The sequence below is a fragment of the Carassius gibelio genome, chromosome B12, assembly GCF_023724105.1.
Source record: "Carassius gibelio isolate Cgi1373 ecotype wild population from Czech Republic chromosome B12, carGib1.2-hapl.c, whole genome shotgun sequence".
NCBI lineage: Eukaryota > Metazoa > Chordata > Actinopteri > Cypriniformes > Cyprinidae > Carassius > Carassius gibelio.
In genome coordinates, this window is record NC_068407.1 from 408,376 (window position 1) to 424,756 (window position 16,381).

Below are 16,381 nucleotides of genomic sequence, written 5' to 3' on the forward strand. Positions count from 1 at the left end.
GTTCATTTTGAGAGTTCTGCCCATTTCAGGCAGTCAGAAGAGTTTTTTGTATACTGTTCTTTGGGTCTACAGCACCTCATGGGAGTAAGAGCACACTCAACTAGAGGTGTGACCTCTTCGTGGGCTTGGTCCGGCGGTGCATCCACTGCAGAGATTTGTGCAGCGAGCGGCTGGGCCTCGCAGTCCACATTTGCTAGGTTTTATAACCTGGACGTCTTTTCCACTTAAGTGGGCACACACTTGCTTTATGCAGAACAGTTTGGACAGAGAGTCCTTGACCATAACACGCTCAAACTCTTCAGGTCGGTTTACTTGTATGCTCTTGGCCCATGGAGGTTTTTATCTTTTACCTATATATTTTTATTTTCTTTTTTTCTTCTTTTTTATATAATTGCCATATTAAATATGCAATATATGTACATTTATAGTCAATTCACCTTTATTTTTATAGTGCTTTTAACAATACAGATTGTAACAAAGCAGCTGAACAACATTAAACAGGAGAATAGCGTGTCAATATAGCAAAAAGGCAGTTCATCATCATCCAGCTCAGTTCAGTTTAAATAGGTATAGAAATATCAAAAGATTATTTATGATGTTATTAGCTTTGGTAATGCTTCACAGTTTGTCTGTTGTATTCTGTTATTTCTGCTTTACTGCTGAAATTGAATGTAATATATATATTTTTGCAGCAAAAACAGAGCTGGAAAGTCAAGAGAAGCAACTCAGTGACACCCACAAAATGTAAGGCATCATTTCTGCTCTTGCTCTGATCAGGTTCTGCCGTTTTTAGTAGATACATGGACACAAAATGCATGATTCTATAGCTTAAAGCTGCATGGTGTATATAGTGCATCTAAAAGGATTGAATATAATGCTTCAGGGTGATGCCTGTGGTAAGTTGTGATGAGGTTTCTAGATGTTTCCGCATGAAAAGAGTCCTGCATCTTCACCTCTCTGTGATCTTTCGCTCATAACTGTTGGATTTCTATGAGGAAAACACCTAGAACGCAGCAGCAAATGTAAATGCATGAATGCTCTGTTCAGATGTGCTGGTATCTACAGCATCTGCAAACACTCGTTTCTCTCTGAAAGCTCAGATTGTGATGGTTTGTGTGGCAGGTTCCTGGAGCTCTGCGTGTTCTTCTCAGTGAAGGCCAAGAGCGGAGAGAAAGAGGTTTCGCCCAACACCTTCTTCACCGTCTGGCACGAGTTCTCCACAGACTTTAAAGATGCTTGGAAGAAGGAGAACAAGATCATCCTGCAGGAGAGGTATGTCAACAAACACACTGCAGCTCTTTCCTCCATTACAGCACAGTTGTTTAGTCCAGGATCAGGAGCGGCGCTGGCTGGAATCGCTCAGGAATGCTGGACAGACTGCAGGCTTGAGCCGGACGCTCGCTTGTCTCCTTCTAACATCACTATTTTATACTTTATACAGTGGTATTTAATAAGTTAATGTTATGTTTAATTCAGATGAAATTATAATAGTTCACCAATCATTGCATCACAGATCAACACAGTGGTGTTTCGCTCTTGAATGATTCAGTGTTTTCTTATGTTACAGACAATTCAGTTTCATTTTTAAAGTTACATTTTATAGTTATACATTCAGTCTTTTTTATTTTAAACCCTCATAAAGCATTTGGGTCTGTTTTGATGCAAAAAGTGATTTACAAAGAATATTTCTGAGAGAAAAAAGGAAGTTTTAGTAATGAAACAAAACCATTTTTTAATAAGAGATGTAATCATGTAACCCAGCCTGGGCTCTTTCTTTCTGAGCTGATTAATGAAGCGCTCCGATCGGAAGTGTTGTGAAAACATGGATGGCTGTTTCTGAGCGTCGTGTGTGTAGAAGCGCGGTGAGATCCTGGCAGCTGCGTGATTTAATGCGGCTTCACCTCAGATACCTGAGCGCTGGACACAGGTGCATCATGGGACGGCTGCGTTCTGCTCTCAGATCTGCTTCAGACGCTCCGTCGGGGATAAATGTGTTACAGATCCAGTGAGTGATGAGCAAAGCTTTGTTCTGACACGGAGAAGTGGATTCAACAGCATTCCTGGAATTAGATGCTCCCACACGCCAATGAATCTCCCGGAGTAGTGTGTGTGTGTGTGTGTGTGTGTGTGTCTGTGTGTGTGTGTGTGTGTGTGTCTGTGTGTGTGTGTGTGTGTGTGTGTGTGTGTGTGTGAGAGAGAGAGAGAGAGAGTGTGTGTGTGTATGTGTGTGTGTGTGTGAGAGAAAGAGAGAGAGAGAGAGAGAGAGTGTGTGTGTGTGTGTGTGTGTGTGTGAGTGTGTGTGTGTCTGTGAGTTTGTGTGTGTGTGTGTGTGTGTGTGTGTGTGTGTGAAATAGAAATTGAATTGAATTAAAATGCTAAAAAAATGCATGTTTTTTTTCTTTCTCTATTATACTGTTTTCTTGGATTCAGTCTTTTTTTGTCAGCTTGTTTTCTCTCTGTTAGCACAGGTTTTGTATGTAATTTGGAAATGAGGTCAATGATCTGAGGTCGTGAGTGAATGAAGCATTATTTGTGGATAATTTTGGCAATATGCTTAAGCTGAGATCAATGAGTCCCACGATCAATCAGCTCACAAAACCTGCGCTGATTAAAAGAAAACAAGCTGATAAAAGACTGAATTTATCTGGCTTTTCATCTAAACATTCATAACTTGAGATGCATTTACTGGAGATGCACGATGACATGAGATAAGAAGTCTTGTTTTCCGAGAAACCGATCAAACTGAAGTGCGTTTATGATTAAAGCATGAACTAATATCAGAAAAATCAAATGAATCCAAAGAGAAAGCAGATTTACTGTTCTGACCCCAATGGAAGATATTTAGCGTTTCACGTGCATGTATCTTGATTTACTGTAAGAATGTTTAGATAATCATTACTGGAAACCAAGGTACAAAACGACGGTCTGAAACCAGTTCATCTGTGTGCTGTATGAATGTTTGGGGCCTTTCTGGAACTCTCCCATAACGTGTGCCATGTGTTTAATATTAGATTATATCAGCCACATTAAGATTCACTCTAAAAGTGAGAGTGCGTCAAATCAACCCTGTCTGAATGTTTAACCCCACTAATGAAAAGAAAACCCGTTAGCTTCCAGTGGAGCGATGCTGCATCGTGATAACAGAGTCAGCAAACACAAGCGATCCCCTTCAGCCCATCGCTGGAGACGCTTTTACATAATTCATGAGGGCCGTGTATCTCTACATCTGTCCTGAAACACTGCGCTCGGATCGGGTTTCTTCTGAAGCACCGCTCGCCGCTCAGATGAAGATTACAGCCTTTTAGCTCTGGCTCTTTTATTATATTTCCTTTGCTCTCTGCATGTGGGAACGGCACACGGATGATGCTGATTTCTGCTCCCTAATTTGTAAGCAATTTCAGGCAATTCCCATCCATCAGGCGCGTGGCCCCTGGCCTCCGGAGCGCGAGACGAAATGCTGGAGAAGCACTGATTCAGAAGAGAGTTACAACGCTGCCTGTGTGTTTCAAAACAGAACATGGACTTTTAATGATTAAAAAAAATTTTTATACAATCATTTTTTTTCTTGTTTCATGTTTAATTTACAATTTCAAAGAATTTCTCAATGTGTTAATCACTAATAAAAGTGCTAAATGCAGTAATAACAGTAATGTTCAAAACTATGAAGGTTCTTCATGTTCACTCATCAATAAGTTTCTGATCAAATACAATAAGGTTTTATAAAATAACAACTCTAGGACAGATTATGCATTATGAGGGTTAAAAGCATCAATTGTTTCTCATTTAATAATTAATTAAAGCAATACAGTATATACCCTGTAAGTGATCTGTTCTAATGCGTGGTGAGTCGCCTAAATACGCAGCATTTCACGACCAATCTTGGTGGATCGGAACGGTACATGGATGATGGTGATATCTGCTCCATAATATGTATGAAATTTCATGCAATTGTGATTCGTTAAGCACACGGCCTCTGGCCTCCAGATCGCTCATGAAACTCAATACACACCGTATAATAAGAAACACAGTCCAGCTCTTCTTCATCCAGATGTACAAACAGGCCTCGTCTTTCACAACAGTGTGTTGTGAAAGATATCACGTCCTCGATTACAAACAGCCTTTTTAATTGGACCCTATAAAACTATGTAAATCAGTGCTGGAAAAAAAGACTCGCGAGTGATTGCTGTGCTCTTTAATATCACCGCAAAACACTGAGCCTGAATCAGACATTAACCCTTACAGTGCATTCAGAATCTTCCTACTATTTCCACACTCCAGGTCTGTTTGGACCCTTTTTTTAAAAGTCGTAGGGTTAACAGTCGTAACTTTCACTTTTTTATCAATAAAATGCATTTTAGCAGCGGAGAATCTCTTTAAAACAATGCTATATTACTGAGAGTGACTCTAAATGTTTGCAGTTTGTGCTTGATATGCGCTGTACACAATCATGCGTGTCCTTCAGCACTCGCACCTGCAGCGATGGCACACTAAACAGCTTTATCTGAGGGCCGAGTGCCACTTTACACATCTGATAGATGAGTTCCCAGAGACGGATGCGCTGGAGCCGTAATCAGACGATCTGCTGCTGAAGTGTTTGCCTTTCTCCTCCAGTGGCACCTAAAAGCCCACAGAAGCCTCTCTTTCTGTCGCTCGGCCCCTAATTTGTCATGAATGCTTGTCGTCTGTTGGCGGGAACAGAGTCGGCCCCGAGCTCCGTCTGGAGCCGAGAGAGACAGATTGGTCTGACGCGGAGCCGCTTTGTTTCCTCTCACACATGTGTTTGTGTCTTTAACCCCGTCTCGCCTGAACCCAGCAATGCCAACTACTGTTCTGCTCTGATAGCATGAGATCCTGCGGTGGAATGGAAAAAAACTAGTGCCATCGAACGATTAATCACCATTAATCCCATCCAAAATAAAAACATTGGTTTACATAATATATGTGTGTGTACTGTGTATATTACATGTAAGTACACACACACAGCATATATTTAGAAAATATTTATATTCATATAAATTATATCATATATTTAAGATATAAACAATTTTTCTTAAATGTATACATGCATCTGTTTGTATTACACATAATAAATATACACAGTATGGTTTTCTGGCCTTGACCCTTACGCACAGAGATTGTTCCAGATCCTCTGAATCTTTGGATGATATTGTGCACTGTAGATGATGATAACTTCAAACTCTTTGCAATTTTTCTCTGAGAAACTCCTTTCTGATATTGCTCCACTATTTTTCACTGCAGCATTGAATTGGTGATCCTGTGCCCATCTTGACTTCTGATAGACACTGCCACTCTGAGAGGCTCTTTTTATACCCAATCATGTTGCCAACTGACCAGCTGTTCCTTATATGTACATTTATCTTTTCTGGCCTCTTATTGCTACCTGTCCCAACTTTTTTGGAATCGGGTTTGCACAAAAAAAAAAAAAAAAAAAAAAAAAAAAAAAATCAAAATCTCTCTGTCTCTCTGTCTCTCTCTGTCTCCCTCTCTCTCTCTGTCTATCTCTCTCCCTCTCTCTCTCTCTCTCTCTCTCTCTCTCTCTCTCTCTCTCTGTCTCTCTCTGTCTCCCTCTCTCTCTCTCTCTATCTCTCTCCCTCTCTCTATCTCTCTCCCTCTCTCTCTCTCTCTCCCTCTCTCTCTCTCTCTGCGCCGCAGCACCACCATATTTGGTAGTGAAGGCAGTGTTCTGATCCAGACCCTCTTCCTCTCCTTCCTCGTCCTCATCCTCTCAGCACTGGCTCACACACACGGGTCCTGCTCGTATCTTTCAGGATGTTTTCCGCTCTGCTGTTGAAAGTAGCTGCTACTGATGTTCAGTGGGAGCATCTCTCTGTCCATAATTCTACTTCCTGTAAACATGTCAGGCGCTCTCAGCAGCCAGATACATCACAACACCGTCTGTGCCGTCTGTTTGCTTGCTCTTCTGTTCCAGCGGGTCGAGACACAACACTCTTTACTCCAAACTCTGAATCCGTCATGTTTTATGAGCTTCAGATCTCAAGGTCATCGCTTCATCTGCGTTTCGCTGCTTTTGTGTCATTTCTGATCATCATTTAATTCATTTAATTTTTATTCATTTTAATTCAATTCATTAAAAAAAATAATTGCTAATAATTATCACACTGGAGCATCAGTGGATTCATCCTGACTCTATGCATGGCCAATTATGGTGTTTGTGTCTCATTCACTGGTCTGAGGGTCATGGAGATGAAGCTGCTGGCGTCCGTCCACACACATGACCCAAAGAAGAGAGACGTGTGCTAAACGAACCCGCTCCTGCGCCGCTTCATCACAGAGCGTGGCTGATCTTCACTTCCGAATGCTCAGATTAAGCAGTGTAGAGATCTGTCAGGACTAGTTAAAGTTAACGAGGAAGAGCTGTCTCCTGTCTGGTCAGAGACCACTGAAGAGCGACATGTCAACTAGTCTTTACAGAAGACCGTAATGTTTCTAATATCTTTATATCTTAATGATTTATAGTCATATCGATCAGATTAGAGCTGTACGATAAGGGTTGCATTTATGACCATATAAACTAAGATAATTATTACAATGACATAATGTAATGTGATGCATAATATAAATGAATCATTCATTCATTGTGTATGTATGTGCCACTCAGTCAAATGAGACTTAAACCCCTGGTGCTGTGTCTGTGTGTGTGTGTGTGTGTGTGTGTGTTAGAGAAAGATCTTCTGGTTGTGTGTGTGTGTGTGTGTGGGATTGTGAGTAACTGGTACAGTTTGTGCCCGTGACGGGGATTAGAGCGGTTTTCGGTGTGTCTCTGGACCCTGCGGGTCACATTCACTTCCTCCTGAAGCTGCTGTTAACCCTTAACTCAACTCACTATAGACAAACTCAAGACACGTCACATCATACCAGAGTCGTTTTAGTATCATTGATGTTCCATTGGAGCTTTTTTACTTTTTCTTTTTCTTTTTTTTTTCAATGTTGGAGTCGTTTGTTTTAAGTTTACTTTTGTCTGTTTTTGTCAGTTATTATTTGTTATTGTCTATGTAGTAGTTTTAGTTTTTAGTTTGTTATTTTAATATTATTTTAAAGTTTAAATAGTCTTGTATTTTAGTCATTTTAATTGGGTTTCTTTTAATATTATGTAGTTTTAATTAAGTTTTAGTTTTTAATTAGTTTGGTTATTTTAGGTAACAGTGTTTTTTTATTTTAATATGGTCTACAGTTTTTTTAAATAAAGTTTTAGTTCGTTTTTTTTTGTAAAATGTATTTTAAGTATTCAATTTACTTTTTAAGGTTTTAGTAGTTTGTGTTTGTCTTTTTAAAATTTTTTATATTGCCTATATCATTTGTTTTGGGGGGTGGTATGTTGTGAAGTATGCTGTGGAGTATGCTGTGGAGTATGCTGTGGAGGATGCTGTGGAGTATGTTTTGGAGTATGATGTGGAGTATGGCGTGGAGTATGTTGTGGAGTATGTTTTGGAGTATGTTTTGGAGTATGATGTGGAGTATGGCGTGGAGTATGGCGTGGAGTATGTTGTGGAGTATGTTTTGGAGTATGATGTGGAGTATGGCGTGGAGTATGGCGTGGAGTATGTTGTGGAATATGTTTTGGAGTATGGTGTGGAGTATGGTGTGGAGGATTCTGTGGAGTATGATGTGGAGGATGCTGCGGGGTATGTTGCGGAGTATGTTTTGGAGTATGTTTTGGAGTATGCTGTGGAGTATGATGTGGAGGATGCTGTGGAGGATGCTGTGGGGTATGTTGTGGGGTATGATGTAGAGTATGATGTAGAGTATGTTGTAGAATATGTTTTGATGTGTTGTGGGGTATGTTGTGAAGTATGATGTTGAGTATTATGTTGTTAGAGTATGATGTGGATGTCTGGGTCAGTAACACTATCTGTTCCTCTCTCTCTCTTCATGTTGTTTCTCAGGCTGAAGATGGCGGAGGAGTGTTTCCGACAGGTCAAAGAAAAAGCCACATATAGCGTCAAACCCAAACACGCATCTGGAATCGTAAGCCGTTATATTTACAATTTGCATGGTTTCAAAAAAGCCTAACCGAAAATCATGTTTTTAATGTTTATAATATCTTAAAATCATCATGCCTTATAGTTAAAATTATGATTAGAGCAATATAAAAAAATCAGTCAGTTGCTATTTTTCTATATAGTATATATCGCTTTAGGTAATTGCAGACAAGTTGTTTATACTTACATTAGTTGGAGTTATTAATTCATTATGCATATGGAAACCTGTAAGGTTTGTTTGAGAAGCTGAATAACAATTAGCCTAGATGATGTTATCACTGAATGATGCCCATGAAAGACTCCATGAATGTCAGTTGAGTGAGTTATGGCCAAAAACACTGCCACTGAGATATTCCTATTCTATATTCCTCTAGCTCATACAGTAGATCATAAGCTTGTAATGATGATCATTTTGATTTCCAGAGAATGCGTGGACTGATCAAAGCCATTTTGGATAAAAGCTTCTGCCACATGCATGGAAATATTTTTTAAATGCAGTGTTATAATTTATAAGTAACTATGGAAGCCCGTTTCCATAATTGAGATTATGAGAGCTGAATGGATTGAAAGCATCATGAGATTAAACTTTCATTAAATGAGCCTCTTCATTTCCTCTCAGAAAGCAAAGTTGGGCATGAAGATCTGAGGCAGATGTGGACAGACTCTTATGACATTTCATCTGTAAATCGCTCTCGCAGCATCTTCAGTGTTACTCTGCCATCTGCCGTACCACACAGGAAGTGATCCACCATCTGAATGTGATGTCATATCCTGTGTCTTGATGGATGAATATATCAGACGTTACATATGACCATACATACTGGAGGACTGAAGCACTATAATCAAAACAAGGTTGTTTTATTTTTAAGAAAGCAAGAACATGGATTTCTGATGCGTCTATATTTTAAACATCGGCACCGTCACATGCTTTTAAACCAACACTAGTTAGTGCAGTTAAGAGCTCTAGTCATCAGCTCGTTTAGCACACTCCAGTCCTACAGGACCTGAAAGAGACACTCCAGTATGTAGCGTATGAATCAGACAGCGGCGAATGTTCAGGAATCTACTCAGTGCTTTTGTGAAATTATGCAAGATTGTTTTCTGGTTTTGCTGCATCCACACATTCACTCGATGTATTTAAGAGGATGATTTTTATTATTAATTTAAATATTAACATCTTTATGTAGCATTGGTTAGTTTTTAGCATGTGTGTATCAGAGGTGTGGATGGACGCTCCATGTGCAATAACTGTTTGTATCTGAACGTTTTGAGAAGAGTGTAATATATGTAAAATAAAGGGATTAATAAATTCTGACATTTTAATTTATTTCACACGATTGGAGATTTACTTACATATTCACCATGGGATGTTTTCTTATCTTATGAATGACTTCAAGATTAAATTATGCATCAAGCATTTTGGTAATTTTTTTGGTTATTATTCAGATGCTTAAAAGAATTCAGGACTCTCAGCTCAGTTTAACACATTTTACTGTGTTAAAGGGATGTTTACGCCAAAAATTGTTCTGATTAAATGAACATATACCGTAAATAATTCACTGGAATGCTTAAGAATCTCTTGTTTTTTCCTTCCCAGATACTCATTCACATCTCTTTCCTGGTTTGCTTTTTATGTGGATGTTTTACGATGACATTTTCTACCCCTTTTTCACTTCTAATCCCAGTGTTTACTGCAAGGTTTCTGAAGCAGGAAATACAATTTATGTCAAACTGAGGGAAAGCACTTTTTTTCCTTTTTTTTTTTTTATATATCCATCACTCTTCCAGATAATGGAAATAATGCTCGTAGGAAAAAGGTTGATATTAGCGTCCACACAGACGGACGATAACATTGTTTATTGTAAGTGCACTTAAGTTACATTCTGCAAATTCGCTTTGAAGGTAATGGTTATATTATGGAAGCCTGTTTCTGTGACCAGAACAAAAAATAATAAATAAAGGTAATTGCAAAATATCTCACAGTTCTAAATGTTATATCTCACAATTTTCTCAATTCCAAGAAAAAGGACATTTGCATGCAAGAAGACACAAATTTTAAATTCAGAGAAAAGTCCATTGCGAGATGTAAATTCAGAATTGCAACAAAAAGGCCGAATTCTGAGTTGATATCTTAATTGACTTATCTCTCAATTCTGAGTTTACATTTTGGAATTGTTTCTTTGTTTCTACCATGAAAAAAAATGAATAAAGGTAATTGCAACTTTTTTTTTAAATAAGAAGATTTCTGACCTTTTCTCACAAGTACACAATTTTGACTTTTTTCCTCCATTTTGCAGGATATAATCTCAAAATTGTCAGATTTAAACTCACAATTCAGTGAAAAAGTCAGAATTACGAGATCTAAATTAAAAGCGAATTAATGACTTTTTCTCTTAATTCTGAATTACAGCGATTAATGAAACTTGGTTACAGTTATCATTCACTTGTTTTCCTCACAAATCTGCAGATGTGCATTGGATCTGCGTTGAACTGATCACTGAACATCTCAAACATAATAATGTGTAAATGCTGCAAATCAAACTCTACTGCAAAATAACAGCTAACCAAGGGTTAAAAACCAACTGCATTAAACCACATCTTTCCATGTCAGCTTTAGATAAACCAGACTGAACCCCCTGAAAAAACAGAAGACGAGAATAGAACTCAATAGTTTTAATATAGACTTAAGTTGTTTCTCTACATATATATATACTTTTGCTGTACCATATTTCTATAGAATCTCTATAATCAGTCTAGTTATGCATGTTTGGTGTTAACTATCAGTGACCACCACACAGGGGTCAGAAGCTCTAGAGTTCAGCGTAGAGTCTTCTCTCGCACCTCATTCAGATTCCACACACTCTCTATTGACCGATAACGACCTTGGTGACCAATGATGACAGACAGTGACCAGTGGTGACCGATAGTGTCCGATGGAGACCAGTCGTGACTAATAGTCCGATGGAGAACAGTAGTAACCAATAGTGTCCAATGATGACGATCATATTGACCAACAGTAATGGATGGAGACCAACAGTGACCAATGGGGACCAATAGTGTATAACAATGACTGATAGTGACCAATGAAGACCTTTTGTGACCAATAGTGACCAGTGGTGACTGATAGTGACCGGTGTCCAGCAGGACAGTCTGAAGATGACGTGCTGAAGCTTTGCAGTCTCTCAGCTCAGAGTAGCAGCAGGTGTTTCCAGTGAAGCGTGGTCAGGATCTCACTGTTTCCCAGACTCGGACACGCTGACGGACATGCAGCGACACTGCTTGACGCGCTGGATCTTGCGGTAGCGGACGTCCGGCTGCAGGTCAGGGCACTGGAGCTCCACGGTGAGGCTGGTGAAGCGCTGCGGTCTGCAGAAGGCACAGGACTGGAAGGACTCCTGCTCTTTCCTGACGTGCCGTGGGATGTAGAAGGAGTTGCACTGGCCGTAGCAGAAGCGGTTGATGACCGTGCGGCTCCTGCATCCCTCCTGACTGACCGTCTGCCGCAGCGGCTGCGTCTTGCACCAGTCGCTCTTCAGGTACTTGCGCTCGGTCACCACCAGAGCTTCCTGGCTGGAGGCCAGCACTTCCTGTTTGCGTGCGCGCCGGTCGGAGGTGTTGGAGCTGGTCTTGTAGGGTGATGGGATGGATCCCTGCGGTCGGGTCTTACGGCCGGCGGAGGCGAGACACAGCAGACCGGTGAACAGCAGCCACAGCGCCACCTTACAGCTCATCCTGGAACACACACATCAACACAGAAGTAAAAATACAAATAAAATGATTTTTAATGGAAATAAAATAAAATCATCTCTCCATTGATGTCTGGTTTGTTCGGAGGACAATATTTGTCTGAGACACAACTATTTGAAAATCTGGAATCTGAGGGAACAAAAACATCTAAATATTGAGAATATCATCTTTAAAGTTGTTCAAATTAAGTTCTTAGCAATGCATAATACTATTTAAAAATGAAATTAAAATAAATTGGTAAGTCAGAGTTGTGTTCATGTATTTAACGTTTTGTTTGTTTTGATTAGTTTTTGTTGAATCATTCCACACACCTGTGACTACAACATCTCCCTCCAGGAATATGTTTGCTCTTTTGTTCCTGTGTTTGTGTGATACGTCTCCAGCTCCACACTCTCTCACACACACACACACACACACACACACACACTCTCTCTCACACACACTCTCTCACACACACACTCTCTCTCACACACACTCTCTCACATTCACACACACACTTGTTTTCTTAACTAAAACCACAAGAACTGGATTTCTCTCGTTCCTGCCGTTAAATCTCCATCTCTCTGTGAAAAACCACAAGAGACAAACATCATCCGTCTGTCTGTCTGTCTGTCTGGGTTTCTTTCGTTCTGTTTGTATTTCTGTGTAGACAGATACAGGTACACTTCAGAAACAGTCTTTCACTTCAGTGAGAGAAGGGCAGATGTGTTTGAGTTGAGCGTGTTCTTGCGCAGCTGCATTAGAAGATCGAGTGTTTCAGGCCTAATGTGTGGAGTCACGTCGTCCTGATCACAGAGACTCTGTGTTTTATGAGCCTACAGTTCTCTCCACTTTGTTTCCTGTGAAGACAGGAAGTCACAGATTAACTTTAGTTTGTCACTATGTCTGGGCAGCAGGCTGAACGCTCACGGCTCAGGGACGAGAGCGAGCGATGTGTCAATCACGCCGGACATCTTTAGCACAGATGTGGCATCGCCGGAAGGAAAAACAAATCTGAGTGATTCATTCCCATAAACCAAATATTTACAAAGCGGCTCTTTGTCATGAATCAAAGCTCCTCGCTTTCTCTCCAGAGAGCGTCAAGGTTGAACCTTCCAGTTTGAGTTTTTCCTCTTCTTGATTCTAAATCAGCAGGAGCGACGGCTTTGGTTCGAGTCTCCTCCTCCTGGCTGATGAACTCGTGTCTGTGTGAAGATGATGAACCAGATTCTGGATTCTGAGTTTGAACCCCACGACCTGAACTCACTCCGTCTTACAGTTCATTTAGATACTTCATTAGAAAGTCTTTAATAGAGAATATGGAAATAAAAACAACTCATTTGTGAAAAGATGCTCATTGTGAGTTTTCCAGCACTGGTAAGAAGCAGCTCTCGTATAAGAGGACATTCTTGCCTCTCTCTTTCTGTGACAAGTTATTAAACCCCATAATGCATTCATAATCTGTCATTTTTATCACATCCCAGCTCTGTTTAGACTCAAAAAACTGTTAGATACTTCATTAAAGGCCATAACTAAAACCCATATTGTGTTAGATCAGCAACTTATCACTGATGAGTGAATGTCAAACTTCAAAGATTCAAGTGTAACCCTTTTTTTACTAGATTTAACTCTTTTACATCAACCACGCCCAAAATAAGTATAATGCTATATATATATATATACATATATATATATATATATATATATATATATATATATATATATATATAATTTATTATTTTATATATATATATATATATATATTATATTTATAATATAATTTATTTTTTATTTATTTATTTTTGATGATAAATCTTTTTTAATATATCATTGTATGAAATGTGTAAGAGCATATAATCAGATAATTATCATTATAAACCCCATCGGAATTAGTGGAATGTTTAAACTCATGATTGCTCAAAGTTTCAATTTCTGAGACAAAACAACTTAAATATTTCTCTGAAAATTTAATAAAATCTTTTACAAAAGGTGTATTTGGGACTCCTTACATCGCTGACATGGTTATATCTCTTAAAAACATTAGTAGAACATCGTAAAACAATAAACGATGTGTCAGTCTAAAAGCTTTGGCAAAGTTTCGTTCCCTTACTAAAAACTGTTTGAGGGGAAAGGAAAGGTCGTGACCTTAGTTTAGGGTCAAGAAAGATGGGAGGGGTCACAGGAAGTGACACAAGAAACAGCCAATCACACGCTTAGAAAAAAGGTTCACTGGGGTTCTGTACAAGACCTTTTCTTCCAAGAGTGAAGAAAGCCTGCCATAATAGATATATAATCATAGATATATATCAAGACATGGATAAAACAAGAGTTCTGACTGATTCTGATCAGATGAGTCACACTAAAGATTGAAAATGCTGAAAAGTATGAAACATAAAAATACACCATTTGGTCACTAATGAGTCTATAATTGGTGTCATTTAACTACATGGAAAAATATTTTGTTATTCCAATTAACATTTTTAATACTTTTGAATGCTGCTGCTAAACATGATAAACAGCACAGTCTCGGTTCTCAAACAGTCCGTCACAGACGAGCAGAGCTTTCCAAACACCGCTAATGTCCAGTCCAGACGCCCACATCAACCGCAGTGCACTCCTGTCACCCAACACACACACACACACACACACACACACACACACACACGTGTAATTACCAGCAGCTGGAAAGCTTTGTTTCCGTCAGTGTAACTATTCTAATGTATGTGCAGATCCATCAGAAAGCACACAAGTATTCAGAAAGAGACTCCATTGATCTGATTCCACACCGTTACTAGAGCTCACACTGATGTGTGTGTGTGTGTGTGTGTGTGTGTGTGTGTCTGTGTGCGAGACACTAGACAAACGTCAGACAGACGCACAGGAATCTGAATTCACAGCTTGATTTCAAAGCCTTCATCTCTAGTAACTCCATGAACTCTGATCTGCTCCGGACACTATCAGACCTCGTGTCCATCTGTCTCTCTGCAGCGGTCAGCTAATTCACGTTAGAACTCACTTGAAGTGCTACACAGCTTTCCACATGGACTTCAGTGAGACTCAATGAGATGCACTGAATCAGAATCAGAATCAGAATCAGAAAGAGCTTTATTGCCAAGTATGTTTGCGCATACAAGGAATTTGTTTTAGTGACATAAGCTTCCAGTACACAGAGACACCAACACACAGACAAAAAAAAAAAAAAAAAAATGTAGCCAAATAAATAAGTGTATAAACAATTGTGCTATAAATGATAATGGGATAGGATTGAAAAAGATGCAGGGATGTACTAGGATGGAGGGGTAACAAATAAATATAAGGATGTTGCACTTTTGTTTGCATAAGCATAAGTGGGGAACATTTAACTGTAGAATTGAAACATATTAAAAAAGAATCAGTTTAAACTTTAAACGCTTAAGAATGTTTGTTTTTCTTGGCTCTTAAAATGTTAAGTAAACATTCCGTTTTTATAATTTAGCAAACGTCATGGCAATGTTACTTTTGAATGTTTTCTGAACCTTCTGGAACAATAGTAACATTTAAAACTTGTTACATGAACGTTTTCCTGAAACCTTGTTTGAACGTTATGTAAATGTTTTTGTGCTAACAGATTGAGAACATTTCATGGTGTGGAAACTCAACTTCTGATTAAAAACACTTCTTTTAAACATGAAGCACTTTTACATTTTTCAAAACGTTTTTTCTTAGTTGTACAAAAATGAACATTCCATTTGATCGTTTTGTAAACATTATGGAAAGGTTACTCTTGAATCTTCTGAAACCAAAGTTATAATAGTTAAAAAATATATTTTAAACAAATTAAGCATATGTTCTAAAAACACTTTTCTCTTAATTTATACAAACATTAAAGGAACTTTTTATTTTCTAATTTTGATACTATTTAAAATGTTTAAATATAAAAAAATTAATGTGCACCTAAAAAAGAAATAAAATGTTCCACAAATGAGGAATAAATAATATTTTTGAGATTAATACTATAGAAAATAATCAACTGATTAAAATATATATATATTTTAAACATAAAAAAGTTATAACTTGATTTACACAACAAAAAAAAGGATTATCCTTATCCATCTAGTCTGTTAGTCAAGCTGGTTATTACTGATGATAAAGGTCTCAAAACTGTCAACCCTCAGCTGGTTAATCAGTATATGGCTAGTTGTGTGTGGTTGTGCTTCATAGCGGAGTATATTTGTGAAGAATGGAGTGTGTGAATGAAAGCTCCATAAATCCTCTTGTGCTCAGTGCCGGCTCGAGCGCTCACCGACCCGCAGAAACAGCCCTAATCGGATCAAACCCTCCAGCGCAGACCTCACACCCTCCTCACACCCTCCTCACACCCTCATCACACCCTCTCACACCCCTAACAGAGCCTCACCTGGACGAGTGTGTGGTCAGAGACGGAGCAGATCCAGAGTCCAGGAACACCGGCCCATGGACGGAGCAGACGAGAGCCTCTCTGTTGTGTGTGAAGGATCCTCAGACTGATGCTGCTTTCTGCTGGAGGAGACTCTCTCTCACTCTCTCTGTGTGTGTGTGTGTGTGTGTGTGTGTGTGTGTGTTGGAACTCTGCTTTCTGGCTTGTCTCCGTCACTCGCATGTGGATCTGATCACAC

At 39.1% G+C, this 16,381-nt stretch overlaps 2 protein-coding genes across 2 annotated transcripts in view; one reads left to right on the forward strand and one right to left on the reverse strand.

Annotated features, from left to right (window-relative positions):
• Window positions 1-9,348, forward strand: part of LOC127969268 (formin-2-like) — a gene marked incomplete at its 5' end in the record, with an annotated part of 31,818 nt that extends 22,470 nt beyond the window's left edge. Inside the window, 4 exons of the mRNA XM_052571117.1 lie at window positions 693-744; window positions 1,123-1,272; window positions 7,926-8,007; window positions 8,641-9,348. Of these exons, the coding sequence (XP_052427077.1) occupies window positions 693-744; window positions 1,123-1,272; window positions 7,926-8,007; window positions 8,641-8,667 (311 nt within the window). The remainder of the gene's footprint in view (window positions 1-692; window positions 745-1,122; window positions 1,273-7,925; window positions 8,008-8,640) is intronic.
• Window positions 9,349-9,834: 486 nt separating this feature from the next.
• On the reverse strand, window positions 9,835-16,314 carry LOC127969091 (gremlin-2-like). The gene is made up of 2 exons (XM_052570766.1): window positions 16,144-16,314; window positions 9,835-11,753 (listed from the first exon to the last, which is right to left on the reverse strand). The coding sequence occupies exon 2, from the start codon at window positions 11,750-11,752 to the stop codon at window positions 11,252-11,254; it is 501 nt and encodes a 166-aa protein (XP_052426726.1). The 5' UTR covers window position 11,753; window positions 16,144-16,314; the 3' UTR covers window positions 9,835-11,251.
• Between the last annotated feature and the right edge of the window lie 67 nt (window positions 16,315-16,381).